Source organism: Delphinus delphis, chromosome 2, assembly GCF_949987515.2.
Source record: "Delphinus delphis chromosome 2, mDelDel1.2, whole genome shotgun sequence".
Lineage (NCBI taxonomy): Eukaryota > Metazoa > Chordata > Mammalia > Artiodactyla > Delphinidae > Delphinus > Delphinus delphis.
In genome coordinates, this window is record NC_082684.1 from 66034215 (window position 1) to 66058931 (window position 24717).

General features: G+C 36.3%; 1 protein-coding gene across 1 annotated transcript in view; it reads right to left on the reverse strand.

Annotated features, from left to right (window-relative positions):
* AKAP6 (A-kinase anchoring protein 6) overlaps positions 1-24717 on the reverse strand; it is a 489206-nt gene that overhangs the window by 80723 nt on the left and 383766 nt on the right. Inside the window, exons 10-11 of the mRNA XM_060004702.1 lie at positions 13267-13413; positions 9975-10199 (exon numbers count right to left, since the gene is read on the reverse strand). Of these exons, the coding sequence (XP_059860685.1) occupies positions 9975-10199; positions 13267-13413 (372 nt within the window). The remainder of the gene's footprint in view (positions 1-9974; positions 10200-13266; positions 13414-24717) is intronic.

The following is a 24717-nucleotide window of genomic DNA, read 5'->3' on the forward strand; positions in this document are numbered from 1 at the left end:
CCCCCTTGGTGTCCATAGTTTGTCCATAGCCACATCTGTGGCTCTATTTCTGCCTTGCTAACTGGTTCATCTGTACCATTTTTCTAGATTTCACATATATGCGTTAATATATGATATTCGTTTTTCTTTTTCTGATTTACTTCACTCTGTATAACCATCTCTAGGTCCATCCGTGTGTCTACAAATGACCCAATATCGTTCCTTTTTATGGCTGAGTAATATTCCATTGTATATATGTACCACATCTTCTTTATCCATTCATCTGTTGATGGGCATTTAGGTTGTTTCCATGACCTGGTTATTGTAAATAGTGCTGCAATGAAGATTGGGGTGCATGTGTCCTTTTGAATTATGGTTTTCTCTGGGTATATGCCCAGTAGTGGGATTGCTGGGTCATATGGTAATTCTATTTTTAGTTTTTGAAGGAACCTCCATACTGTTCTCCATAGTGGCTGTATGAATTTACATTCCCACCAACAGTACAGGAGGGTTCCCTTTTCTCCACACCCTCTCCGGTATTTGTTGTTTGTAGATTTTCTGATTATGCCCATTCTGACCTGTGTGAGGTGATACCCCAATGGAGTTTTGATTTGCATTTTTCTACTAATTAGTGATGTTGAGAAGCTTTTCATGTGCCTCTTCGCCATCTGTATGTCTTTGGATAAATGTCTATTTAGGTCTTCTGCCCAATTTTTGATTGGATTGTTTATTTTTTAAATATTGAGCTGCAAGTGCTGTTTATATATTTTGGAGATGAATCCTTTGTCCATTGAATTCATTTGCAAATATTTTCTCCCATTCTGAGTGTTGTCTTTTCATCTTGTTTATGGTTTCCTTTGCTGTGCAAAAGCTTTTAGTTTCATTAGGTCCCATTTGTTTATTTTTGTTTCCATTACTCTAGGAGGTGGGTCAAAAAAGATCTTGCTGTGATTTATGTCAAAGAGTGTTTGTTCTTCCTATGTTTTCCTCTAAGAGTTCTATAGTGTTTGGTTTACATTTAGGTCTTTAATCCATTTTAAGTTTATTTTTGTGTATGGTGTTAGGAAGTGTTCTAATTTCATTCTTTTACATGTAGCTGTCCAGTTTTGCCAGCACCACTTATTGAAGAGACTGTCTTTTCTCCATTGTATATCCTTGCCTCCTTTGTCATAGATTAGTTGACCATAGGTGCGTGGGTTTATCTCTGGGCTCTCTATCCTGTTCCACTAATCTATATTTCTGTTTTTGTGTCAGTACCATATTGTCTTGATTACTGTAGCTTTGTAGTACAGTCTGAAGTCAGGAAGTCTGATTCCTCCATCTCTGTTTTTTTCCCTCAAGATTGCTTTCGCTATTCAGGGTCTTTCGTGTCTCCATACAAATTTTAAGATTTTTTGTCCCAGTTCTGTAAAAAAATGCCATTGGTAATTCGATAGGGATTGCAATGAATCTGTAAATTGCTTTGGGTTATATATTCAATTTCACAATATTGATTCTCTCAATGTAAGAACATGGTATATCTCTCCATCTGTTTCTGTCATCTTTGATTTCTTTTATCAGTGTCTCATCGTTTTCTGGGTACAGGTCTTTTACCTCCTTAGGTAGGTTTATACCAAGGTATTTTATTCTTTTTGTTGTAATGGTGCATGGGATTGTTTCCTTAATTTCTCTTTCTGATCTTTCATTGTTAGTGTATAGGAATGCAAGAGATTTCTGTGCATTAATTTTGTATCCTGCTAGTTCACCGAATTCATTGATTAGCTCTAGTAGTTTTCTGGTGGCATCTTTAGCATTCTCTATGTATAGTATCATGTCACCTGCAAACTGTGACAGTTTCACTTCTTCTTTTCCAGTTTGTATTCCTTTTATTTCTTTTTCTTCTCTGATTGCCATGGCTAGGACTTCCAAAAATATGTTGAATAATCATGGCGAGAGTGGACACCCTTGTCTTGTTCATAAAGGAAAATTTTTCAGTTTTTCACCATTGAGAATGATGTTGGCTGTGGGTGTGTCATATATGGCCTTTATTATGTTGAGGTAGGTTCCCTCTATGCCCACTTCCTGGAGAGTTTTTCTCATAAATCGCTGTTGAATTTTGCCAAAAGCTTTTTCTGCATCTACTGAGATGATCACGTGGTTTTTATTCTTCAATTTGTTAATATGGTGGATCACATTGATTGATTTGTGTATATTGAAGAATCCTTGCATCCCTGGGATAAATCCCACTTGATCATGGCGTATGATCCTTTTAATGTGTTGTTGGATTCTGTTTGCTAGTATTTTGTTGAGGATTTTTGCATTTATATTCATCAGTGATATTGGTCTTTAATTTTCTTTTTTTGTAGTATCTTTGTCTGGTTTTTGTATCAGGGTGCTGGTGGCCTCATAGAATGAGTCTGGGAGTGTTCCTTCCTCTGCAATTTTTGGAAGAGTTTGAGAAGGATGGGTGTTAGCTCTTCTCTAAATGTTTGATAGAATTCACCTGTGAAGCCATCTGGTCCTGGACTTTTGTTTGTTGGAACATTTTAAATCACAGTTTCCATTTCATTACTTGTGAATGGTCTGTTCATATTTTCTATTTCTTCTTGGTTCAGTTATGGAAGGTTATACCTTTCTAAGAATTTGTCCATTTCTTCCAGGTTGTCCATTTTATTGGCATGGAGTTGCTTGTAGTAGTCTCTTAGGATGCTTTGTATTTCTGCAGTGTCTGTTGTTACTTCTCCTTTTTCATTTCTAATATTATTGATTTGAATCCTCTCCCTCTTTTTCTTGATGAGTCAGGCTAAAGGTTTATCAATTTTGTTTATCTTCTCAAAGAACCAACTTTTACTTTTATTGATCTTTGTTATTGTTTTCCTTGTTTCTATTTCATTTATTTCTGCTCTTGTCTTTATGATTTCTTTCCTTCTACTAACTTTGGGTTTTGTTTGTTCTTCTTTCTCTAGTTCCTTTAGGTGTAAGGTTAGATTGTTTATTTGAGATTTTTCTTGTTTCTTGAGGTAGGATTGTATTGCTATAAACTTCCCTCTTAGAACTGCTTTTGCTGCATCCCATAGGCTTTGGATCATCATCTATTCATTGTTATTGGTCTCTAGGTATTTTTTGATTTCCTCTTTGATTTCTTCAGTGATCGCTTGCTTATTTAGTAACATATTGTTTAGCTTCCATGCATTTGTGTTTTTTATGTATTTTGCCCTGTAATTGATATCCAATTTCATAGTGTTGGGGTCAGAAAAGATGTTTGATATGATTTCAATTTTCTTAAATTTACCGAGGCTTGATTTGTGACCCATGATGTGATCTATCCTGGAGAATGTTCTGTGTGCATATGAGAAGAAAGTGTAATCTGCTGTTTTCGGATGGAATTTCCTATAAATATCAATTAAATCTATCTGGTCTATCGTGTCATTTAAAGCTTTTGTTTCCTTATTAATTTTCTGTCTGGATGATCTGTCCATTGGTGTAAGTGAGGTGTTAAAGTCCCCCACTATTATTGTGTTACTGTCAATTTCCTCTCTTATAGCTGTTAGCAGTTGCCTTATGTATTGAGGTGTTCCTATGTTGGGCGCATATATATTTATAATTGTTATATCTTTTTCTTGTATTGATACCTTGATCATTATGTAGTGTCCTTCCTTGTCTCTTGTAACATTCTTTATTTTAAAGTCTATTTTATCTGATATGAGTATTGCTACTCCAGCTTTCTTTTGATTTCCATTTGCATGGATTATCTTTTCCCATCCCCTCACTTTCAGTCTATATGTGTCCCTAGGTCTGAAGTGGGTCTCTTGTAGACAGCATATATATGGATCTTGTGTTTGTATCCATTTAGCGAGCCTGTGTCTTTTGGTTGGAGCATTTAGTCCATTCACAGTTAAGGTAATTGTCGATATGTATGTTCCCATTACCATTTTCTTAATTGTTTTGGGTTTGTTTTTGTAGGTCCTTTTCTTCTCTTGTGTTTCCCACTTAGAGAAGTTCCTTTAGCATTTTCTGTAGAGCTGGTTTGGTGGTGCTGAATTCTCTTAGCTTTTGCTTGTCTGTAAAGCTTTTCATTTCTCCGTCGAATCTGAATAAGATCCTGGATGGGTAGAATAATCTTGGTTGTAGGTTCTTTCTTTGCATCACTTTAAATATATCATGCCACTCCTTTCTGGCTTGTAGAGTTTCTGCTGAGAAATCAGCTGTTAACCTTATGGGAGTTCTGTTGTATGTTCTTTGTCATTTTTCCCTTGTTGCTTTTAATAATTTTTCTTTGTATTTTTTTTTTTTTTTTGTCAATTTGATTACTATGTGTCTCGGCATGTTTGTCCTTGTGTTTATCCTGCCTGGGACTCTCTGTGTTTCCTGGACTTGGGTGGCTATTTCTTTTCCCATGTTAGGGAGGTTTTTGATTATAATCTCTTCAAATATTTTCTTGGGTCCTTTCGCTCTCTCTTCTCCTTCTGGGACCCCTATAATGCAAATGTTGGTTTGTTTAATGTTGCTCCAGAGGTCTCTTAGGCTGTCTTCATTTCTTTTCCTTCTTTTTTCTGTTCCATGGCAGTGAATTGCACCATTCTGTCTTCCAGGTCACTTATCTGTTCTTCTGCCTCAGTTATTCTGCTACTGATTGCTTCTAGTGTATTTTTCATTTCAGTTATTGTATTGTTCATCTCTATTTGTTTGTTCTTTAATTCTTCCAGGTCTTTGTTAAACATTTCTTGCATCTTCTCAATCTTTGCCTCCGTTGTTTTTCTGAGGTCCTGGATCATCTTCACTATCATTATTCTGAATTCTTTTTCTGGAAGTTTGCCTATCTCCACTTCATTTAGTTGTTTTTCTTGGGTTTTGTCTGGTTCCTTCATCTGGTACATAGTCCTCTGCCTTTTCATTTTGTCTGTCTTTGTATGAATGTGGTTTTCATTATACAGGCTGCAGGAACATAGTTCTTCTTGCTTTTGCTGTCTGCTCTCTGGTGGATGAAGCTATCTAAAAAGTTTGTGCAAACTTCCTGATGGGAGGGACTGGTGGTGGGTAGAGCTGGGTGTTGCTCTGGTGAGCAGAGCTCAGTAAAACTTTAATCTGCTTGTCTGCTGATGGGTGGCACTGAGTTCCCTCCCTGTTGGTTATCTGGCCTGAGGCGACCCAGCACTGGAGGCTACAGGCTCTTTGGTGAGGCTAATGGTGGACTCCAGGAGGGCTCACGCCAAGGAGTACTTCCCAGAACTCCCATTGCCAGTGTCCTTGCCCACATGGTGAGCCACAGCCACCCCCCGCCTCTACAGGAGACCCTCCAACACTAGCAGGTAGGCCTGGCTCAGTCTCCTGGGGGGGTTGCTCCTCCTTCCCCTGGGTCTCAATGCGAACACACTTTGTGTGTGCCCTCCAAGAGTGGAGTCTCTGTTTCCCCCAGTCCTGTTGAAGTCCTGCAATCAAATCCCACTAGCCTTCAAAGTCTGATTCTCTGGGAATTCCCCCTTCTGTTGCCGGGCCCCCAGGTTGGGAAGCCTGGTGTGGGGCTCAGAACCTTCACTCCAGTGGGTGGACTTCTGTGGTATAATTGTTCTCCAGTTTGTGAGTCACCCACCTAGCAGTTATGGGGTTTGATTTTATCATGATTGTGCCATTCCTACCATCTCATTGAGACTTCTCCTTTGTCTTCGGATGTGGGGTATCTTTTTTGGTGAGTTCCAGTGTCTTCCTGTCAATGATTGTTCATCAGTTTCTTGTGATTCCAGTGCTCTCACAAGAGGGAGTGAGTGCATGTCCTTCTACTCTGTCATTTTGAACCAATCAGTGCTTGGTCAAATTTAAATTGGTAAGCAAATTTGGGACATTAGTCATTGTGAAGGTTACCAAATCTATCCCATTCATTCTTCTTATGACAGAGCCTCTTGGCTGGTCTAAACTTGTCCTTCCCAGGCTGGTTCTGGGCCCAGTCCAGTGCTGCAGTCTCCTTTAGCTGGTAACCGATAATTTCTCCCCAATTTGAGTCTTCAGAATAATGAATTTTGTTATGGGATACAAGGAACATATGATTAAGTAATTATTTTCTTTTCTCTCTGAAGGATCATCATTAAAAAGTAAAGCTTTCCAGCCAATGGCATTGAAGCTGCCCGTACACAGCTCTAAGGGGCCCTTTGCCAGCTGGCCTCATTAAATCTCTGATGTGCTCTCTGAGTTTTGTTGTCATGGTGTGTTCACTCTTGGACACTTTTGCATTTCTGTCCCAGGGCTTTTAGGTTCACACCTTCGTGTTTCTCCCATCCTGGGCTTTAACTCTTTCTTAGGTAGAATTTTGCCTCATGTCTAATCCCACATTTATCAATTACTGTCTTAGAGAAAAAGAATATTTTCCAAAATTGCTTTTTCTCTTTTTCTGAAAACTTAAGATCCTGATCCTTTCTCTCATCCCAGACCAAACTCTGAGAAGGAAACAGTTGTGTCTATAAAGCAACAGATTTTCCTTTTTATACGCAGCACCCTCCCTCCCTGTTCTCCTGGGTAGTGCACTGTGGCTTAGCTATCATTACTCTGGGTGTCATATAAAGAAATTCATTCTGTGAAAAGCCTGAGATTTTAGAGAATGGAGAATCATAAAACTAAACCCTGTGGACAAAGCCTGTCTTCTGTGTTCTGTGTGACCAATGACAGCAGAAGACATTTGGGAACCCACAAGAAGAGGCAGAACATGGCAAAGAGTTTCTGACACATAAAGGTTCTTTAATAACTCTCTTATTTGAGTGGTTTTATCACTTAGAAAGGCAGAGGTTATCTGTTTTCTGGATTTGTGGTAAGTAAAAAGTTTTTATTCTGCATATGCCTACTACCAATTATGATTTTTGACAGGTTTTAAACATTATATTACAATATTATTGTGTTACAAACGTTTGGTTTCATTCTTCCAATGAATATGGTAATATACAGAACACTTAACTAATATACTGAGCACTAAAGAGTAAACAGCTCAGAAATATTCATAATTCTGGCTAGGAAAGACGTTTACTCCAACTGACACACAGAAAGCTTTCTTTAAAAGAAAAAAAAAAGTGCTGTCATGCTAGATCCACTTAGCTTATCCAATCAAACTCCTCAAGGTCAAAACTTTAGAAGGGACTAGAGTTTCAAGTCATACAGAAAAATCATCAGGGCTCCATATTCTCAAAAAGTTTTAAAAGTTTCAATTTAAAAAGTGACACATAACATACAACTGTAAAGCAATTATACTCCAATAAAGATGTTAAAAAAATAAAATAATAAAATAAAAAGTGACACATGGCAAAGAAATTTACACTGATATTGTACAAAAATGTAAAATGAAAACACAAATATTTTCACCTCCCCAGATCTTTAATAGCTACAGCCATTTGCTATTCTGGCCAAATTGCTGAAGATTGTGACTAATAAACCTTCCACAAAGAAACAATGATATTTAGTTCTGTCCTGCTCTTCCCATTGAGTCACCTGGCATGTAAGGGCATCCAGTAAATACCAATAAATACCAATTTTGCATAGTAGTTCAGAGAATGGGCTTTAGAGTCAGACAGTTCTGGATTTAAAACCTAATTCTACCACTCATTATATGTGGCCTTGGACACACAAAACTTAACCTCCATGTGCCTGTTTCCATATCTGCAAAATTGGGATCCTAATACCAACCTCATAAGTTGCTGTTAGCTTTATATGTATATACACATATATTCACAAAGGAATATTACGCAATGTCAAAGTAAGTGAATTACAGCCATATTCAGTGAGATGAATGAATCTTGGCATTATAATGTTAAATGAAAAAGAAGTCCTAAAAGATAACATACAGCATGATTACCTTTTAATAAGTTTAAAAACAACTAAAATTAAAAATATTCTTTCTTACTAGAGGAAAGCAAGGAAATAAAGAACATGGGATTCAGGATCATGATTATCTTAGGTAAGGATAGAAGGGGATGGAATAGGGCTGGGAAAAACACATGATGAGGTATACATCACCATCAAGATCCTGCCTGTTGTTTGGAGTAGGAAAGTCTCTATTTATTATTTTATTTTAAAAATAGCTAAATAAAATAAGAGTCAGGCATAAATGTAGTGAGTTTAATGAATGGTGATACTGAAAACATAAACATGCTTTGAAGAAATAAAAGAGCAAAAAGCATGTGATAATCTCTGGTACTTTTGAAAGAAAAATTCTATGATTATTTTCAGGCACTAAGATGCACATGGTAAATAATGAATTAGGGGTAGTGAATATTCCCTAGTGGCTACAAAGTATTTGTTAGCAAACGACTAGAACTCTTTAAGAATTATTCAATGATTTGGAAGCCTAGAGATTTTTCTCTGTCTCTCTCTGTGTCTCTTAATCTCTTTTAAATTTGTTACAAGGACCTAGCTGAAGATAATGTTGAGGACACTGTATAAGCCTAAAGCATAAAGCTAATATCATTTGGCAGCACCCAATTTTTATGTAACATCTTTGGGCTTATAATGTTGAGATTTCTATCCTTTACGAATGCACCATTACAAAAAGTAGAAATAATGATTTACATGTATGAACTCATAACCGCATAAGATAAATATTACCAGCATCCCATTTTATAGATGAAGAAACTGAGGCACCAGGGATCATACAAGAAATATGATCAAGGTCACACGACTGACTGGGGCCATTAACCAGTTCACTAAAGCTGCGATATAGATACTATAGAGAGAAAATAAATTTCACAACATCTAGCCTACTGATGACCGGGATGTTTTATATGGTACCTGTTAAGTTCAAACAACACAGAGGGAAATATCTGAAGACTCCATCTCCCTGCAATGGGGGGGTTAGAGTGAAACAAGCGGAGGTGAAGTAACAAATCATCTGGATGTTAGATTTTAGATAGTGAAACCCATTTGCCTTGGCAAGAGACTTTTTAACTTCTGGTTTTAACTTCAACTCAGTGGCAGACAAGGAGTTCAAGTAAAACAGTGTGTAGATGTGTAATGCAGACAGTTTACTGAGAAGTACTGTGGTCTTACCTTGGAGGGGGCCTCCTCTTGGGTTATGCAGGTGAGCAAGGGGGGCCTGTCTGTCTGGCAGAGGGAAGGTGAACTACATATGACTACGTTCTCTGATATGCAGATTGCTGGAAGACTGCAGAGCAGAATGTGAGATGACTAAAACCTGGTCCTAGAAGGCTTTGAGAAGAAATAGTTGCTTGGTCTCAAGAAGTTCTTTCCTTCTGGATTTTCCCCTTTCTCCTCTTTCAGATCTGTTAAGCCAGCAAATTCATGTTTGCAACCCCAAAGCCTTGGGCTGACACCAGCCAGAGTTCGAATAATCACTGCAGTTACAGGAGGGTTCAAGCAGTACAGGCCAGTGTGGCCAATGAGAACAAAGATTTCAACTTTAAACTGCTTTTGAATAGATATTGTGTAAACCATGGGAACAAACGCTTCTTCTTCATGGACATACAGCGAACACGTACACAGCCATGTGGCTAAGTTTGACATTTTTCTAGAGTGGAAAATGCCTCTAATGTAGGAAACACTTTTACTTTATTTCTTCCTTCCATAAATAGTTGATTCTTTCATGTGTAAAAATTATGTTTCCTTTTGTTAGCATTAATGGTCTTATCTTAAATCATGTGTTTTTATCATATCAATTTATGGAAGTATTTTTAGCCACATTATTTATAGAACATTTAGGTCTGCCTTTCAAAGTCCTCAGTAATCTTTAGTGTTTGCTGGTCTGCTTTTAATTTATCAAAGCCCTCCTTCAACAGGCGTTGCACAAAACACACAAGCAGCAGAGATTTCCCCTATACAATGTGTATTTGATACGCTTAATGTTCATCTTTATACACACACAGACGTTGGCATATAAGAAATGTGGAGGGTTCCTATAAATTCAAGGAAACATTTAAGAGCACAGTGATACATAGATACACGGGTATAATACTTTACGTACTCGATAAATATTTTATCCCTACCATAAAGAAAGCTTTTTATAAACTTTGATTGTTTTTTATTACCTTAAAGTATTGCAGTTGTTTCTCAGCATTCATTGTTCCTTCCTTTTCTTGTCTCAGACAGGAATTGAAGATGAAAAGCTCTGTATCTCTTAGCCACCCTTTCAGTTCTTTGATTCTGACCTCCAGCTGCCTTACCAGGCTTCCGCTTTCAGGAGAGAGCAGGTCACGTGCACCCGACCCACTGTGCCCTGCCATTGTGTCCTGGATCTTCTCTCCTAGGGTTTTCTAATGCATCAGATTAAAAACAAAAACAAAAACAAAAACAGCAAAAAACAAAAACATTGATTAGCATAGGTACCAAATACGTATCACAGTTTGGCTGGTGACAAGAGCCACCTGGAAGGTGTCTGCTGCACCTCCCACCTCACAACTGACATTCAGTTCAGATTAGCTCAATGTTCCATTTAGGATTTGATTCTTGAGCCGTGGATGTTGTTCTGACTACCACTAGAGGTTTACGAAGACGTCATTCACTTCTAATTTCCTCTAACAGAAAGGAGCTTTGACCCAAAAGTTCACCATGGTCACTGATAAAAACTCATTTCAATTCTCATGAAAGGAGTTTACAGTAAAAATTCTCTGCAAAAAATTTTCAGGATATAGAAGTTTGAGTTTAATCAATATACTAAAGAGGCCAAGAGTAGACTATGCATGGAGAATTAAATTCCTTTTTTTTTCCTTTTTTTTTTTTTTTGTTTTATGAGGTACAATTCCCTAAACCTTATGACACAGGACTGTTAAGAAGGGGTAGCCTCCTTGGTGCTGTTGATTTTACCTGACCTAGAAATTGTTCAACTCTTCAATTCTTCCCACTTTGCATTTGTGGATGCTAGACTTTCTAAAATATGTGTTAAAATAAGCCCAAATCCACTATGCTAGAAGCCTGCTTAGATGAACCACTAAGGCATGAAGGTACAGTCAGGAAAGGCTTTTTTTTTTTTTTTTTTTTTTTTGGTGGAAAACACTCTGGAGAATCAGGACGAGTTAATCTATAATGATGAATTAAAGCTACAAAAATAGGCTTTAAAACACAAATAAAATTAAGTCAACAAACATTCATCTGCTGTGTAGTGTTCCGTAAATGGTATCTTTAGGAGAAAAATCGCCTTTCGTGGCAACACCCTTGTATTTTCATGGTGCAAATATTGATAATTTGAAGACCCTCAGTGGAATCCAGATTTAGCTATTGTTTTTATGCTGTAACAAAAGTAGCAGCAGGAGGTGAAATCAATGCCCTTGGAGGGTAGGGTCACAAAAAAGAATTTATTGCCACTTTTTTGTTCTGGAACAGTTTGCAATCATAAATTCTTCATAAACAGAATACTTCAGAGAATGGTCCATCTTCATAAATATACGACAGAGGACATCAATTTCATTTAATTCACAATTTGTGTCAGCACAGCAGATGCCAATGCCTGCCTTGATAGGGTTGTTTAATATGCAATTGAGACAGAGTAATATGCAGCACAGGGGACAAAATTTCACAGATTAAACTGTACGCACCACTGACATTTCATTCTAATGTATTTCCATTCCACACTGTTCACCTTAGATGAAAGTAATATTAAAAACCATATCCCTCTATTTTACTATTGTTAGAAGTTAAAATCCTTGTCTTTAATTTTTTTCATGCCAATTAAAATGTAATCATGCCAATTAAAGCAGTATGCCTGGTGGTGGTAGTGTAGCACAGGTTTTGTTAAAATCTTCCCAGCACCCTTCTCTCCCCAGAAATCATTACAAAACTCTGCGTACTGCATTCGAATGATATTTTTGTTAAAATGACAACCATTTTTAAGGTATCTGCCTCATAAAGGATAGCTAAATATTCTGTTTCTTTTTTTAATGTTATCTTGATTTAAAATTTTTGTTTAGGGAGCTATATACATGACATACTTCAAACAATTTTCCAAAAAGATTATTGTTAATTATTTATCAAATTAGAAATAGATATGTGAAAATACAGCACAGGCAGACTATCGCTTTATCTATCAAGCATATAAAGTTGCTGCTCTCATCTATTTAGTAAACAGTCTTTTAAAATGTCAGACACTAACCGCATTTCTCCTGTATGAGATCAATGAATTCTGTAGAATTTAGTAGGTTCTGATTTAAATCACCATATTATAAAATGAAAGCCATTAATTACTATTGAAAAGTAATGTAACAATAGGTCAGAGTAAAAACTTTTAACGTTTTAAGTTACTTTGCACGATTGCAGAGTGTGGTGAATTTAAATGAGAAAGCAAGGATTTCAACTTGCAGTTTTTTAATCACCTAGATTAAGCATGGCATAAACTGAACACTGGCATTCCTCCAAGTCATCAAGGTACATGGAGAGCTTTTTATTCAAAATATTTTTGGAGTATTATTTCTTTAAAAATTAAAAGGCAGGAAAGGGAAGGCATGCAAAATCATGCTCCATAACTGACACCACCCATACTTAGCTGTTATAATTAATCATTTAAGTAATTGACAAATTTAGCTTACCCTTGATTTGAAGTGAAGGCAATTTAGGAGAGAAGTTGATGAAAAAATACAGTTTAACCTCTCTCTCTCAGCTGTCTTCCTACAAAAGGACAGTACTGTCTCCTGCACAGTGCCATCCTGGTCTCTGGATAACAGAATCTCTATATTGCCTTTTTGCCAGATTCTTGCATCTCAGTCTTTGGCTGAGACCCAGCCCATCATTGCGTGAAATGAATTACATGAAACTTTTTTTTTTTTTTTTTTGGCTTTTGTTAAAAGTGAGCTGGAAATTGAGGCACAAAACAGAGGCCGATTTAATTCCGCAATTCAGATTTGGGTCAAGTTTGCATCTTTGTTTTTGTGGCTTTAGTGTGACTTGAAAGCTATAGTGACAACTCCACTTTTCATCTGAAGGGTACAGTAAATAGTTAAACAGTGGATGTCTCTAACATGTACCTTCAGAATAAATTCTATTAACATTCATTCAAGCATGACAGTCAGTGTATATCAGGATATACTGTATTATAGTTGACTTGGGGCATGCCCATAATACACGGCGTATTTTACTTACCTTTTTACGTATTAAAGAACCAAAATTATTAAAAATCTGAGAGAAGACAAGTTCAGAGTAAAAAAAAAAAAAAAAAAAAAAAACAGAAGAGGAAAAGCTGTGTTTTTCCCCCATAATAGCATGAATAGCTTGTTAGAAATGTAGGTAGTGAATTGAAAGAGAGAGATATTTGTGCCTCAAATTAGAAATCAGACAGGGTGCTTCACAAAAAATGTACACATAACCTACAAACAGTAATAAAAATGCAAATACCCCAAGCAGTTCCCATTTTTCATTAATTGAATCCACTTTTTCAAGGAGATCATTTGGTAGTAAAACGCCACCTTTCTTCAAAGCTTCAACCTTACTAAGCAGCTCCGTCTTTTTCAGGTCCCTGATGGACATTTCCACACTGTATCGCTAAAACGGGAAGAGAAAAAAAGATACCATTAGGGAAAGAGGTGTTCTTAGAAAATCTTTGAGCACAGAGTTAGTGAGGCTCATGGGTGTTAAAAGTTTGTGTTTCCAATAAAATTAATGGGGAGGCTAAACTAAGAAACTTGAGTAGTTGAGAAAAATTGCTGAAAACAGTTAAAAATATACAAATTTCTCACATATACACAAACATCCAAGGTATTCCATTTAGTTGACTACGATTTATGTCTTTCCAAACTAAAGTTTGTACACACATTTGATCTTTATCTTAAAATACTCCAAATAGGAACATACCTGGTCTAGAGGGATTTAATATCAAAATTAGTTTTGGCCAACATTTGGCTCCAGAGTACTGCCCATCACCCATCTCTGTCTCCCAAAGGACTAGTCTCAGAGTGGTACAAATAAAATGATCCCTAAAAAGCGTGTAACTTCCTCCTTATCCTATAAGTCCCCTAAATTCTGTTAACTTTTTTTTTTTCATTTTTCTTTTACTTAAAAATTCTGTGTGGGCTTCGAGAAGAGGTACATATAGAGAGGAAAAAACAAAAAACAAAAGAACAGTGTTTTGAGAATGGTTACAAATCTACACTTCCTTATTGATTGCTGTAAAATGTCGCAAACATCACAATCGATTACAGAACTCTCTTCCCGCAATATACGTTGTATTCTAACAAACTGCCAAGTGGGTGTCTCCTAAAGGATGTTTTGCTGGTGATAATAAGTGCTATTTAATGTGACAGTTAACTAGGGTGATTCTCTTCAAATAACTCTATTTGGATAGCTTCATAGTTAGAAAGTCCTATATTATAGGACAACTATAATTGACTATGGATGTAGTTTTTAAATATGCACCTAAAAACAACTCTGAATAGAAAAACTGGATTCTGGTTAGAGTATTAAACATATTTTACAACTTTAGCACATTTCCAAATGTATACTGGCAATCCCTAAACTTCTTTCTTCAATGCATAAAAGTTAGGTTACTGGGGTCCTTGGTAATAATACACCATTGTCCTAACTGAGCTAAGATGAGCACCTTACCAGATCTAATAAGAAATGCTTTTGTCTGGGCAAAGTAGGAAATCAGCACATTCAAAACATGCCCAAGCACTTGGATGATTTTATTCAACTTGAAAACATGATACTGTGTAAGATCCCAAACTAAAATACAATTGGAAGCAGCTTAAAGGAAAAGAAGGTGTAAAATCCCTGTTTCGGTTAATAGGTCCTCAGCATTTTCCTGCATATGTTTGCATACTTTTAGTTTCATATTTTAATCTTTCATTTACACTAAACATGCACATCATTTGTATTATGTAAACTTCTCCAAATGCTAGTCATTTGTGGATCACAGAACAAAATGTTTTAAATGAGGTGATTTAAAGCATTTCGTAGTATTAATGAATGTTGATCAGGGTGTCAGAGTATCCAAAATTACATGAATATGCATAACGAAAAGAATCAAGGGTTGCTTTAGAGCTCTTCCAGAATTTGGCCTGTGATACATGGGAATTCTGATTGTATTTTCTAATGGCAGGCAATTACCAAGACCACATTACTATAACACTTATAAAACACACTGTCCACTCGAGTTTTCTGGACTCGACACTCAACAAGTATTCTAGAAACCTAAATAGTGTTTTATTTATCAGAGTAATGATTGGAGGAGAGGGCAATCTGCTTTATGTAAGCAGAGTTCCATCTAAAGATGATATGGCTGACAAAGATTTACATAATTAATTTGGTAAGACTTCTTTGACATAATATTGGGGGAACTAGCATTTCAAGCAAGTAGAAGAATCCTATTCAAATCTTTTGCTTATGCCATGTGCATTAATTGACAGAGGGAGTCCTCCAGCTGTGCCACCCGGGATCAGCCTCGACCAGTTACCACTTTCACTTGTAACAAGCTCACCTCCTCTCGTTACCCCAACTTTGAACAGCTCCTCCCCAGCAGATCAGTCAAGAAAGACAACAGTTTAAATGTGTCCCATAAACATCATAGTCTTGTAATAATAAAAATATTAAAAACAATTAAATTTTAGACATAATAAAATAATTTTCTCTATGAAATCTAGTACTGGTAGTCACGGTAACAGCTATTATAAAAGGTTATTACATTAAAAAACTTGTCTTTAAGTATGCTCTCTGTCTTTGTCACCATGTAACCTACTGTATAAACAGACTGATGAAAGATGTGATTGATGGACAATGCCTTCAAACTATAAGAGCTAAGAGAATACAGCTAATTGTTAGATGTATTGGTATGTGCGTGAGAGGTAATAGAATGTCATGTAATTTAAGATGAAAATATTTATTTTAATGTTTGAAGCACTCTGAAGGTTGAATCTGATATAATTTAGGGCCTCAAGCTGTATATGTCATCATGCCAGAGGGTTATATTTTTGTTGACGTTAGTATGTTGCTTTTCTCTCTCCAACATTTTCAGAAGCATTAGAGAGGGACAATCAACTGTCAGCTCTATCAGTTCTCGGTCATTCTATCAAGTAGGGCTACTTTAGCCTGTGGTGAGAAAATAATTTAGTCTTCATATTCATTCCGTCCACAGCAGTAAGTGAGCAGAGGTTGCCCCACTGTGCCCTGTAGTCTAGGGATGTTATGATATAGACTACTCTTCAATAGTCAAAAATGAGATTAACAAAGTTAAAGTCAGATGGCTTTTCTTGAGTGCTAAGGTAAATAAGCATCCAGTATTTAATTTCCCCACAGCACCTGCTGTGGGCCTGTCTAGTCAAAAATAAAATATATTCTATTGAAAGGGCGTATTTACATTATTAAGTGTATTTGCTTGGCCAATTCAATTTTGACTAATGAAGCCTCCTAATAGATATGTGAATGATCTAAATTAAAGACACAGGCCACTCCTATTCTAAATGCCACTCCTGTGTGTATATAGAGATATATAAAGAAAGCATTAAAAACCGAATTAAAAATAACCACAAACACTAGCTCATTTTTAAAGCTAAGAGTTAAAGAAGTTTTTAGAAAATTCTTATTCAGTGCTTCCTTTTTAAAAGCACAAATACTAAAATTGAATTATAAAACAAAGTCAGCCAAAACAGGACTTCTGAAGTAAATAAAATTAGAAATGCATGAAGACTTGATTGAGATAACTTTTTTGACAGTTATGCTAAAGGGATTTTTCTCCCCAAACCTTTTTTTTCCTTTTTTTTTTTTTTTTTTTTTGTTAAAAATCACACCGAAAATTCTGCCCAAATGGAGACTGGAACAATGCCTTGAAACAGTGTTAATTGTCACCATGGAAACCAGAAGAATAAGCCATTTTGAAACTGGTATAGAAGGCACACATTGAGCAACTCAAGCATTTTTCTGCCTCCCTCAATGTTAAAGAACAAGATGCCTTGTCACGGTGAGGTCAGAGAAAGAAAGCGTCATGAAAGGGATGTCGATGCTCACCGTCTAGTAAGTAAAAAAATAAAAAATAAACTACATACAGCTAATGCTACAAGACTCTACCCAGTGAATCTTTTTGAAATACAAAGATCATCAAAAGATGGCCAGGATTGGGGGATGGATTCCACCTAAGCAAAACTTCAGGGCTATATTATGTGAACCTTGCCCCCAAAGCTCCCTGGGAATTCTGCTGTTGTAATAAAACTTCAGAAGAGGAAAGAAAAAAGGCAGCATGATGGAATTCAAAATAATGCTCTAAAAAGCACACAGAGAGATTAAGACATCCATTGTAAGACTTTTGTATGGTGCTTCTGTTGGTTATGCTGAAAAGAGACCAGACATTGCTGAGCGGAGAGTGAAGTTTTGGCTACGAAAAACACAAGAATTAAACCAAAGAATTTTCTTGATTATTAGAATAGGGCTGTCAGATGCTGTATCTTCAGGGTTTGAGTATTTACATCTTACACTGTTCTTTAACTGGGCTTCATGTGATTTTATATGAGGAAGAGTAAAAGCAAGGAAAATGATCTAGTTATTATAATTACAGTTTGATTATCTTTCCCAGTGCAAAGTAATACCATAAACACCTGTATATCCAGCATAATCCCCTTTCCCATAAACACACAACAGGTAGAGAAAATACACTGAGAAAATAAAATGTATTATAGTCTATCAACAAGAAAGCTTATGCTAGGAACACACCAAAACGCCAAACCACTGGTAAAATTATGCGTGAAAATATGCATTTTTGCACAAAAATGCAGGGATGTGTCCGGCTATGACTCCCGTATTGTGTTTTCGGGCTAGTGTTTGCCCTCCTCATGCGAGGCTTCATGGTGGCCCCTCAGCAAGTCCATGCCTAATGCCATTCAGTGGTGAACAAAGAGTCTTTTTATATGAAAGTCCAGGGTCCACAGCTCAGCTGTACATGCTGAGTGCAGGAATCTGCTAGAGGCCAGTGTCCCCTTTGCAGCAGTTCTTGCACTGCCCCCTTTTTCAAGCACCAGTGTCCAGCATCTCACAATGCATGTGATGTTTCACATGGAGCCAATATCACCAACACTTAGGGAAGATGTTCAAGACTTAAGACGAGGGTTCAAGCCCAAGACAAACAATAAGTTTGTCTTATTGTTTTGTCAAAAGTCTTTATTTCTTGCAAATTCCTTGTATTTTACCATTAGCAATTTATGGCGAATAACTGAACAGAGAAATTATAAAGACTCCTATAATTGTCCTTGTAAATTGATAACAGGCTTTCTTGATTGGGATAAATCTGCTTGCTGAGCCTTTGGAAAAATTAAAAAGTGCAATGTCATTTAAAATTGCCAGAACTCACACAGCAAATTACATCTGAGGTTAAGAATTGAGTTTTCCCCCTCTTCTAGCTTATTTCATTTGCATGATCTGGAAATCACATTACATTGGCCATGTATTGTTAATTGGATATAGATTGCATTATCTTTAATATAAATCAAACTACAAATATTAAAATGAATTGCAAATTCCCTAATAGAAGATCATAAAACAATCTTTTTTAAAGTATCCCCCATTAATAATTTAATTCCAATTATATCACTCAGAAAACTTAAGCAGGAAACCTGGCAACTTATTTCTCCAATCATTCCTTTTACATAACAAATACCTAAGGCTTTTTTAATAAATACCCAGAGCAAAATTCACTGTTAGAGAACAAAAATAACAAACAGCCATGACTGAAAACTTTTCAATGCCAATTTTAAGTAAAATACTGCATAAGAACACCAAATCTGCCTGTCTTGTCCCTTCCCTACCCAGGTCTAGGGTGAGAAAAAAGTCTCCTACTAGAAAAGATTTACTAAGTTTAAGAACTATTGTAATCATACTCTGAAATTATAAAATTGATTATTATTCTTCTATTTATTTCTTAAAAGGTCCTCTAGCCCCTTAGATTTTTCTATAAATTTGATGTCTTTCTGAAGTCTCTGCATGGCCTTTAATGAGTTTATATTAAATATTTAATACTGTTTAGGGCATATCCACTACTACCAAAAACAGTTATATTCCCAGCAGTCCCACTGTTTCAGGCAGAGGACTTGATTGATCCTCCTAGCCTGAATTGAGTAGAATGAAAAGAAGCAGTTGGAAAATAGCTGCAATCATTTAATGCAGATGACCTCTGACAGCCTCGCAGCTCTTCTATCTGAACAGAAATTTGCATGGGGTCTCTGTGCAGAGGAACAATGTAACCTAAATGGTAGACAATCTTTATTCTAATGAAGTGGGTGTCAAGGTCAATGTAAAACTGCAATGATAAATGGTACACCACTAGGCAAGAGAAGTTGCATAGCCATTGTAGTGCTTTCACATTAATTGAAGACTGAAATGCACTGCGTGAAAAGCACAAGCCTCTCTTTTCACCAAAATGTGTTAATGCGCCAATGCTGAAATGATTTCAAGATGTTTGCCTGTTGACATGTATCTTATTGCAAAAATAACGTAAATATGAAATTATGGCACAAAATGGATATTTTTAGAATTTAGCTTTTTCCCTGAATATAATTACAAAAATCTAAATGAAATATCTCCAAACAACATACTGACACCTAATGTAATTCCTTTGATCCCCCTTCCTTTTCTTCTTCTATTTAGACCTGTCTTTAATTAGTTTCAACCAGCCACCTTTTATAGACCCTTCGATGGGTACTTTCATACTGAGCTAAGTGTAAAACAGGACCGAGTAGAGGAGAATCATTCAAATATATATATTTTCCCTCTTACTTCTAAGTTTTCTACTTGGTCTGTCGTTAAGATCTTCAGGTGTTGTCTGTCCTGAATAAAAGTGTAATGAAAAGCCCATGGTTTGCAAAAGAAAATAGCTATTTTCTAGCATGAGAACTAGAAAACTATAATCTGGTTGTTTGACATTGCCAAAATGACTACACAGCAATAATTACACCACTTCTTCAGTTGATCTAGCAATTCTGTGGCAGTCAATATTTTTCTTTATATGAAAATAAGGACAGTAGGCTGCTTTTAAAAAATCCTGATCTATTTAAGCCTGTGAAGGGAACATTGTTTGCTAATACACTCATTAGCAACCAAGCATTTTAAGTTCATCAATTAAACAGGAAATGGAGTTGCACCGTTAGCCACAATTTGCTAAAATACTGATAAGAGCATATTGCTAACCATTTGAGAAACATTTCCAGGCTCAACCCATAATATGTTATAAACTGGATGCATTTTTATGGTTGACATTTTTTTCTGATTCCGGTAGACTCTGTGATACAGCCACCTTTCACAACACTAAGCTTCCTGCTACAAATAGATTTTAATAATGGAATTACAGTTATACTAGTCAAGAATGGTCTGTAGGTCTTTCGGTCTGCAGTCTCGGTGAATAGAAGGCTATTGGTACGATTTACTGTAAAATAACTGATATTGCTTGTTTGAAAGTCTGATGTAAAAACAAACCGTCTCAAATAGAAATCGACATTCCTGAAATGGTAATTCAGAGAGAAAAAAATCTCAACATGAATAAGGATAGTGAAAAAGGAAAAAAAGTTACCGATGAAACTGTTTAAAAAACTGTACAGCTTCATCTGCGTGTGATTTGTCAGGTCTGAAGCTTTGACGTGCCCAAGGGGCAGACCCCAGCAGGGAGTGGGCTGCCGAGCTAAATAGCTGTGAAAGAAGTCTTAATGTAGGATGGAATTCAAACTAACCTTGACATGACCTCGGGAAAAATATGCAAAAAGTAAAATGAATGCACTCTGCAAGATACATCCTAATTTTGTGGTGGAGCTGGTTAGTTTTACAAACATAACTGAGACCTTAAAAGAAAAATAGAGAGCTAGTAAAAGGGGAAAACTTTGGAATTCAGGCAAAAAAAAAAAAAAAAAAAAGATGTAAGCAGGCATGATGTGTTACGGTGAAGGCATGTGAACCATTTGGAAAGAATCCAAATAAAAACCCACACCGAACAATATTGTTGTCAGCCTGTCTATTCAGGAAAATTGGTTTTTTTAGGTTGAATATAAATGACACAAAGCCAAGATTACATCATTGCATTACAAAGTCTGTTGTGGCTTTTAGCTGAACAAGCCCCATGGATCTATTGGTTTAGGACAGTAATTCAGTAAGGAGGTTTTAATGTGTTATTTTTCCTCCAGTGTCAATAAAAAATAGAAGAATTTAAGAAAGAAATATCGTGAAGGCTCTCTGGTCTCTTCCTTGCTTTTGATCCATATTTGATAAGCCAAACTCAAATTTTAGTTGATGCACTGAGTCTTGATTTGACTTTATTGTAAATTTTGCTGTTTTGAAGTGATCGGCTTAAGGAGGAAGGCATTTGTTCTAGCTCCCCAGCCAAGGACTGGCTAACTCATTGGATATACAGAAATTTTAATTGAGTGTCAACTTGTGCAGAGATTCAATCCTATTACCTTCTCGATGCAATTTTGGAGCAATACCAGTTATTTACTACACTACTAACCAGACTTTAAACATAATTAAATTGCTAAGAACATACACCCCAAATCTAATGACTTAAATCCCTACAGCAAGGATGTGGATCCCTGGATCAGGTATATAAGCTTCTATTAGATTTTCATAAGCATAAAGTGAGCAGAAGGATGCAATCATTTAGAAGTACAGAAGTACAAGGAATTTTGCTAAGAACCTGTTGAACAGCCATTTGTAAAGATCACTGCTTAATAGATATGTCATGCCATAGGGCCCTTTTTTTGGTTTAGTCTTATTCACTTTTTATTAGTGAACATATTTGTATATGGCATGTTGATTAGATTGCCAGATTATACTAATCTCATTTATGAATAAAGAAGAATAAATATTTTAGCTCAGATATCATAAACTCAAGCACCTACAGGTAGTGGTATACTAGTAAGCTGGCTCCCTGGGGGAGTGATTTCCCTGGTGTAAATATTCCCATCATGGTGGATTCCAAGCTACCAATGGTTGCTACTGCTGGCAAAATTCCTGAATGTTTGACAATCAGCTCTCAAAAGCTAGAACTAACCAGATCCAGCAGCCCACTACCTGGCATCTAGTGTACAGGAGTTGAGTATAGATAAGTCATCTTCTATCTTTCATACTCTAACTATTGCTAGGGTCATAGAAAGAGAGAACTATTGATATTTTTCTCTACTAAAAGAAAATGCATAAATGTGATGATTACTAACATTTGATTCCAGTCAAGGGAAAATAAGAGGAAGTAGTGTGGATTACAGAGGACAGGAGAGCACAAGTTTCTCTACTCAGCTCTGCCAACTGTTCCTGTGTAGGAATATGGCTTCAATATGGCTTCTGTATGGCCAGGTACACATCTGAAGAGAAGACAGAATGTATATTTTTATGTGAAATCTTATAATTTTTATGTTGAATTAAAAATTTTTAACACTGTACACGTCAACCTACGTCTCTGAGTTAGATCTGAATTTGCAGGCAACTATTTTACAGTGTCTCTTTTAGACGATGATACTAGACTCCAAAGAGAACACAACATGCTGGCATAGATGAAACTGAAGAAGGAGATAGGACAAATATCAAGCCAGACAGAGTTAATAACCATCCCCTCCCCTCACAAAAAAAAATAGAAATACAGAAATTGCACAAAGAATGGAGGTGACTAGGTTTCAATTGTCTTTAGGTTCAATGAGTCAACAGACAGTGGAAGGAATGTAAAAAAAAAAAAGAAAGAAATATATTCGGGGCTGAACTGAGACAAACCCAGGGTCAAAAAAAAAAAAGAAAGGTAGCAGACAGGTCAGCTTGACTATGGTTTACTAGGCCCAAACCTGTAGTCCTTGTTCTCGTTGGGTTCCATGTTCCGAGAGGGACCTAAGCAATGTATTAAATATCCAAAGGAGAGCACTTAAGGAAGGGAGAAGATTCAACACTTCTCCAGGGAGCAGGCTGTGGAAGAAGCCAGAGATAGATATTCAGCCGAGAGATAAATAAGAGTTGAATATGACAGAAGAGAGGGAAAAACATGTTAGCAGATTTGGAATATTTACAGGAGTAAATAGAAAACATTAATTTGTTTCATCTGACCTCAGAGGTCAAGCCTGGGATCAAAGACTGAAGCACAAGAAGAAAGAAAGCTTGGGCGATAGTGAGTTCACACTCACCAGACTTACTTAGGCAGAGACCAGAAGTCTACCTAGTTGGGATATTTTATGGGATAATGAGGCACTGAATGAGGATTGGTCTAGAAGATAGTCTAGAATTCCTCCCTATTTTAGAAAGTTGAGCTTCTTTGGGCCCACATTTACCAGATGAGCCATAACAATCACGTTATTATGTGCAGAAGAAATGCCAAGACTGAAAAACAGCAAGTTAAGGAGAAGCGGTCACTTGCTGGAAAGAGACTCAGATATAAGATACTCATGCAGAGAAACCCAGGAGACCAACAGTGGAGCAAAGACACAACCACATAAAATGTAAGCTATACAATCTAAGCTCAAATACAGAGAACAAAAAGAAAAGGCAAGGTTGACTGAAATATTCTCAAATCATCTTCAATCTGTCCTACTTTAGAGGTATATTTGATGAATTCCTGAACTTAAGGAAACCTTTTGGGTCCTGTTTTTGACTAAATATTTTTAGGATATAGGAAACTTCTACTATACAATTTATGCAGTTAAGCCCATATTTCAAGAAGTCCTTCCTGTAGATATTTTAAAGACAAACTTCACAAATACCACTCTCAAAAATTTTCTTCCATTGATATATATCAGAACTTTCTCTAGCAGATATCTAGGAAACGTGTTATAACTCTTGCTGCCAGCAGTGTGGGCATAATGGCAATTTCTCCTACATGCTATGAAACTTCATGGTTCTGCTGTATTATGTCGAAAATCTGCACATCTCAATGGGTTTTCTGTTCATTCCAATGCACTTCAGTGACGATGTGGATCATTGCCATAATACATCATGACTGTTCTAATTACAGTTTCATTATGATATACCCTATCAGGGCTGTTGTAATGTCATGTCAGCAAATAGTAAGAATAGTTATGCAATTATGTAATATCTGTTAGAGTATGCAGTGTAGAATGGAAAAAAAAAAAAAGAAGGAAGACATGAGGAGCAGCAGTTAATGTAATGAAACTCAGTCTTCTCCTTTAAAAAAGTTTCTAATTTAAAATACCATTTCTTTTGTTTCCCATCTCCCAACCTAAACAAATGCCTTCAATCACATTTATTTTTGTTTAATTGGATACTACTATATAATTTAATGGACTGATTTTTTTTAATAAAGCAAAATAAGAAGAGAAAAGGGAAGTCCTTGACTGTAAGCTGTTCTCTGTATGTCACAAAAGAATAAGATTCACCTAATATATGCGACAAGAAATCCAGTAAAAATTTAAGTGTAATAAATTAAAGCCCACTGAGGCTTACTATTATGCAAACTTCAAATACAACGTCACATTCTTCGGTTGCCCTTGATCTCTTGTTGCACATAGAATTTCTTGCCTCATCTCCTAAAACTCAATTGACCAGCTCTGTCTTAAAAAAAACTAAGATAATGAAATGAGATAAAGCATTAGCATCCATATTTACTTCTCTAAATTATGACCATAAGCATTCACTTGCCTTTAGTCCAGCTGCCAAAATATACCCAAATATCTACAAAAATAGAAATCTTGTCATTTGTCATAAATTTGAAGAATAAACTCTCAAAGGATGAGGGCATGCCTTTTTGGTCAACCATGGAGTATCTTGAACATTTGAGGCCTTCAGAAAACACTGAGTCAATGAATAGTTTCTCAAACTGAGTGATACATGAACTGCTTTTTGTTGTTTTAATATACAATCATGGGAGAATTTATATATCAAAGCTTACCCCAT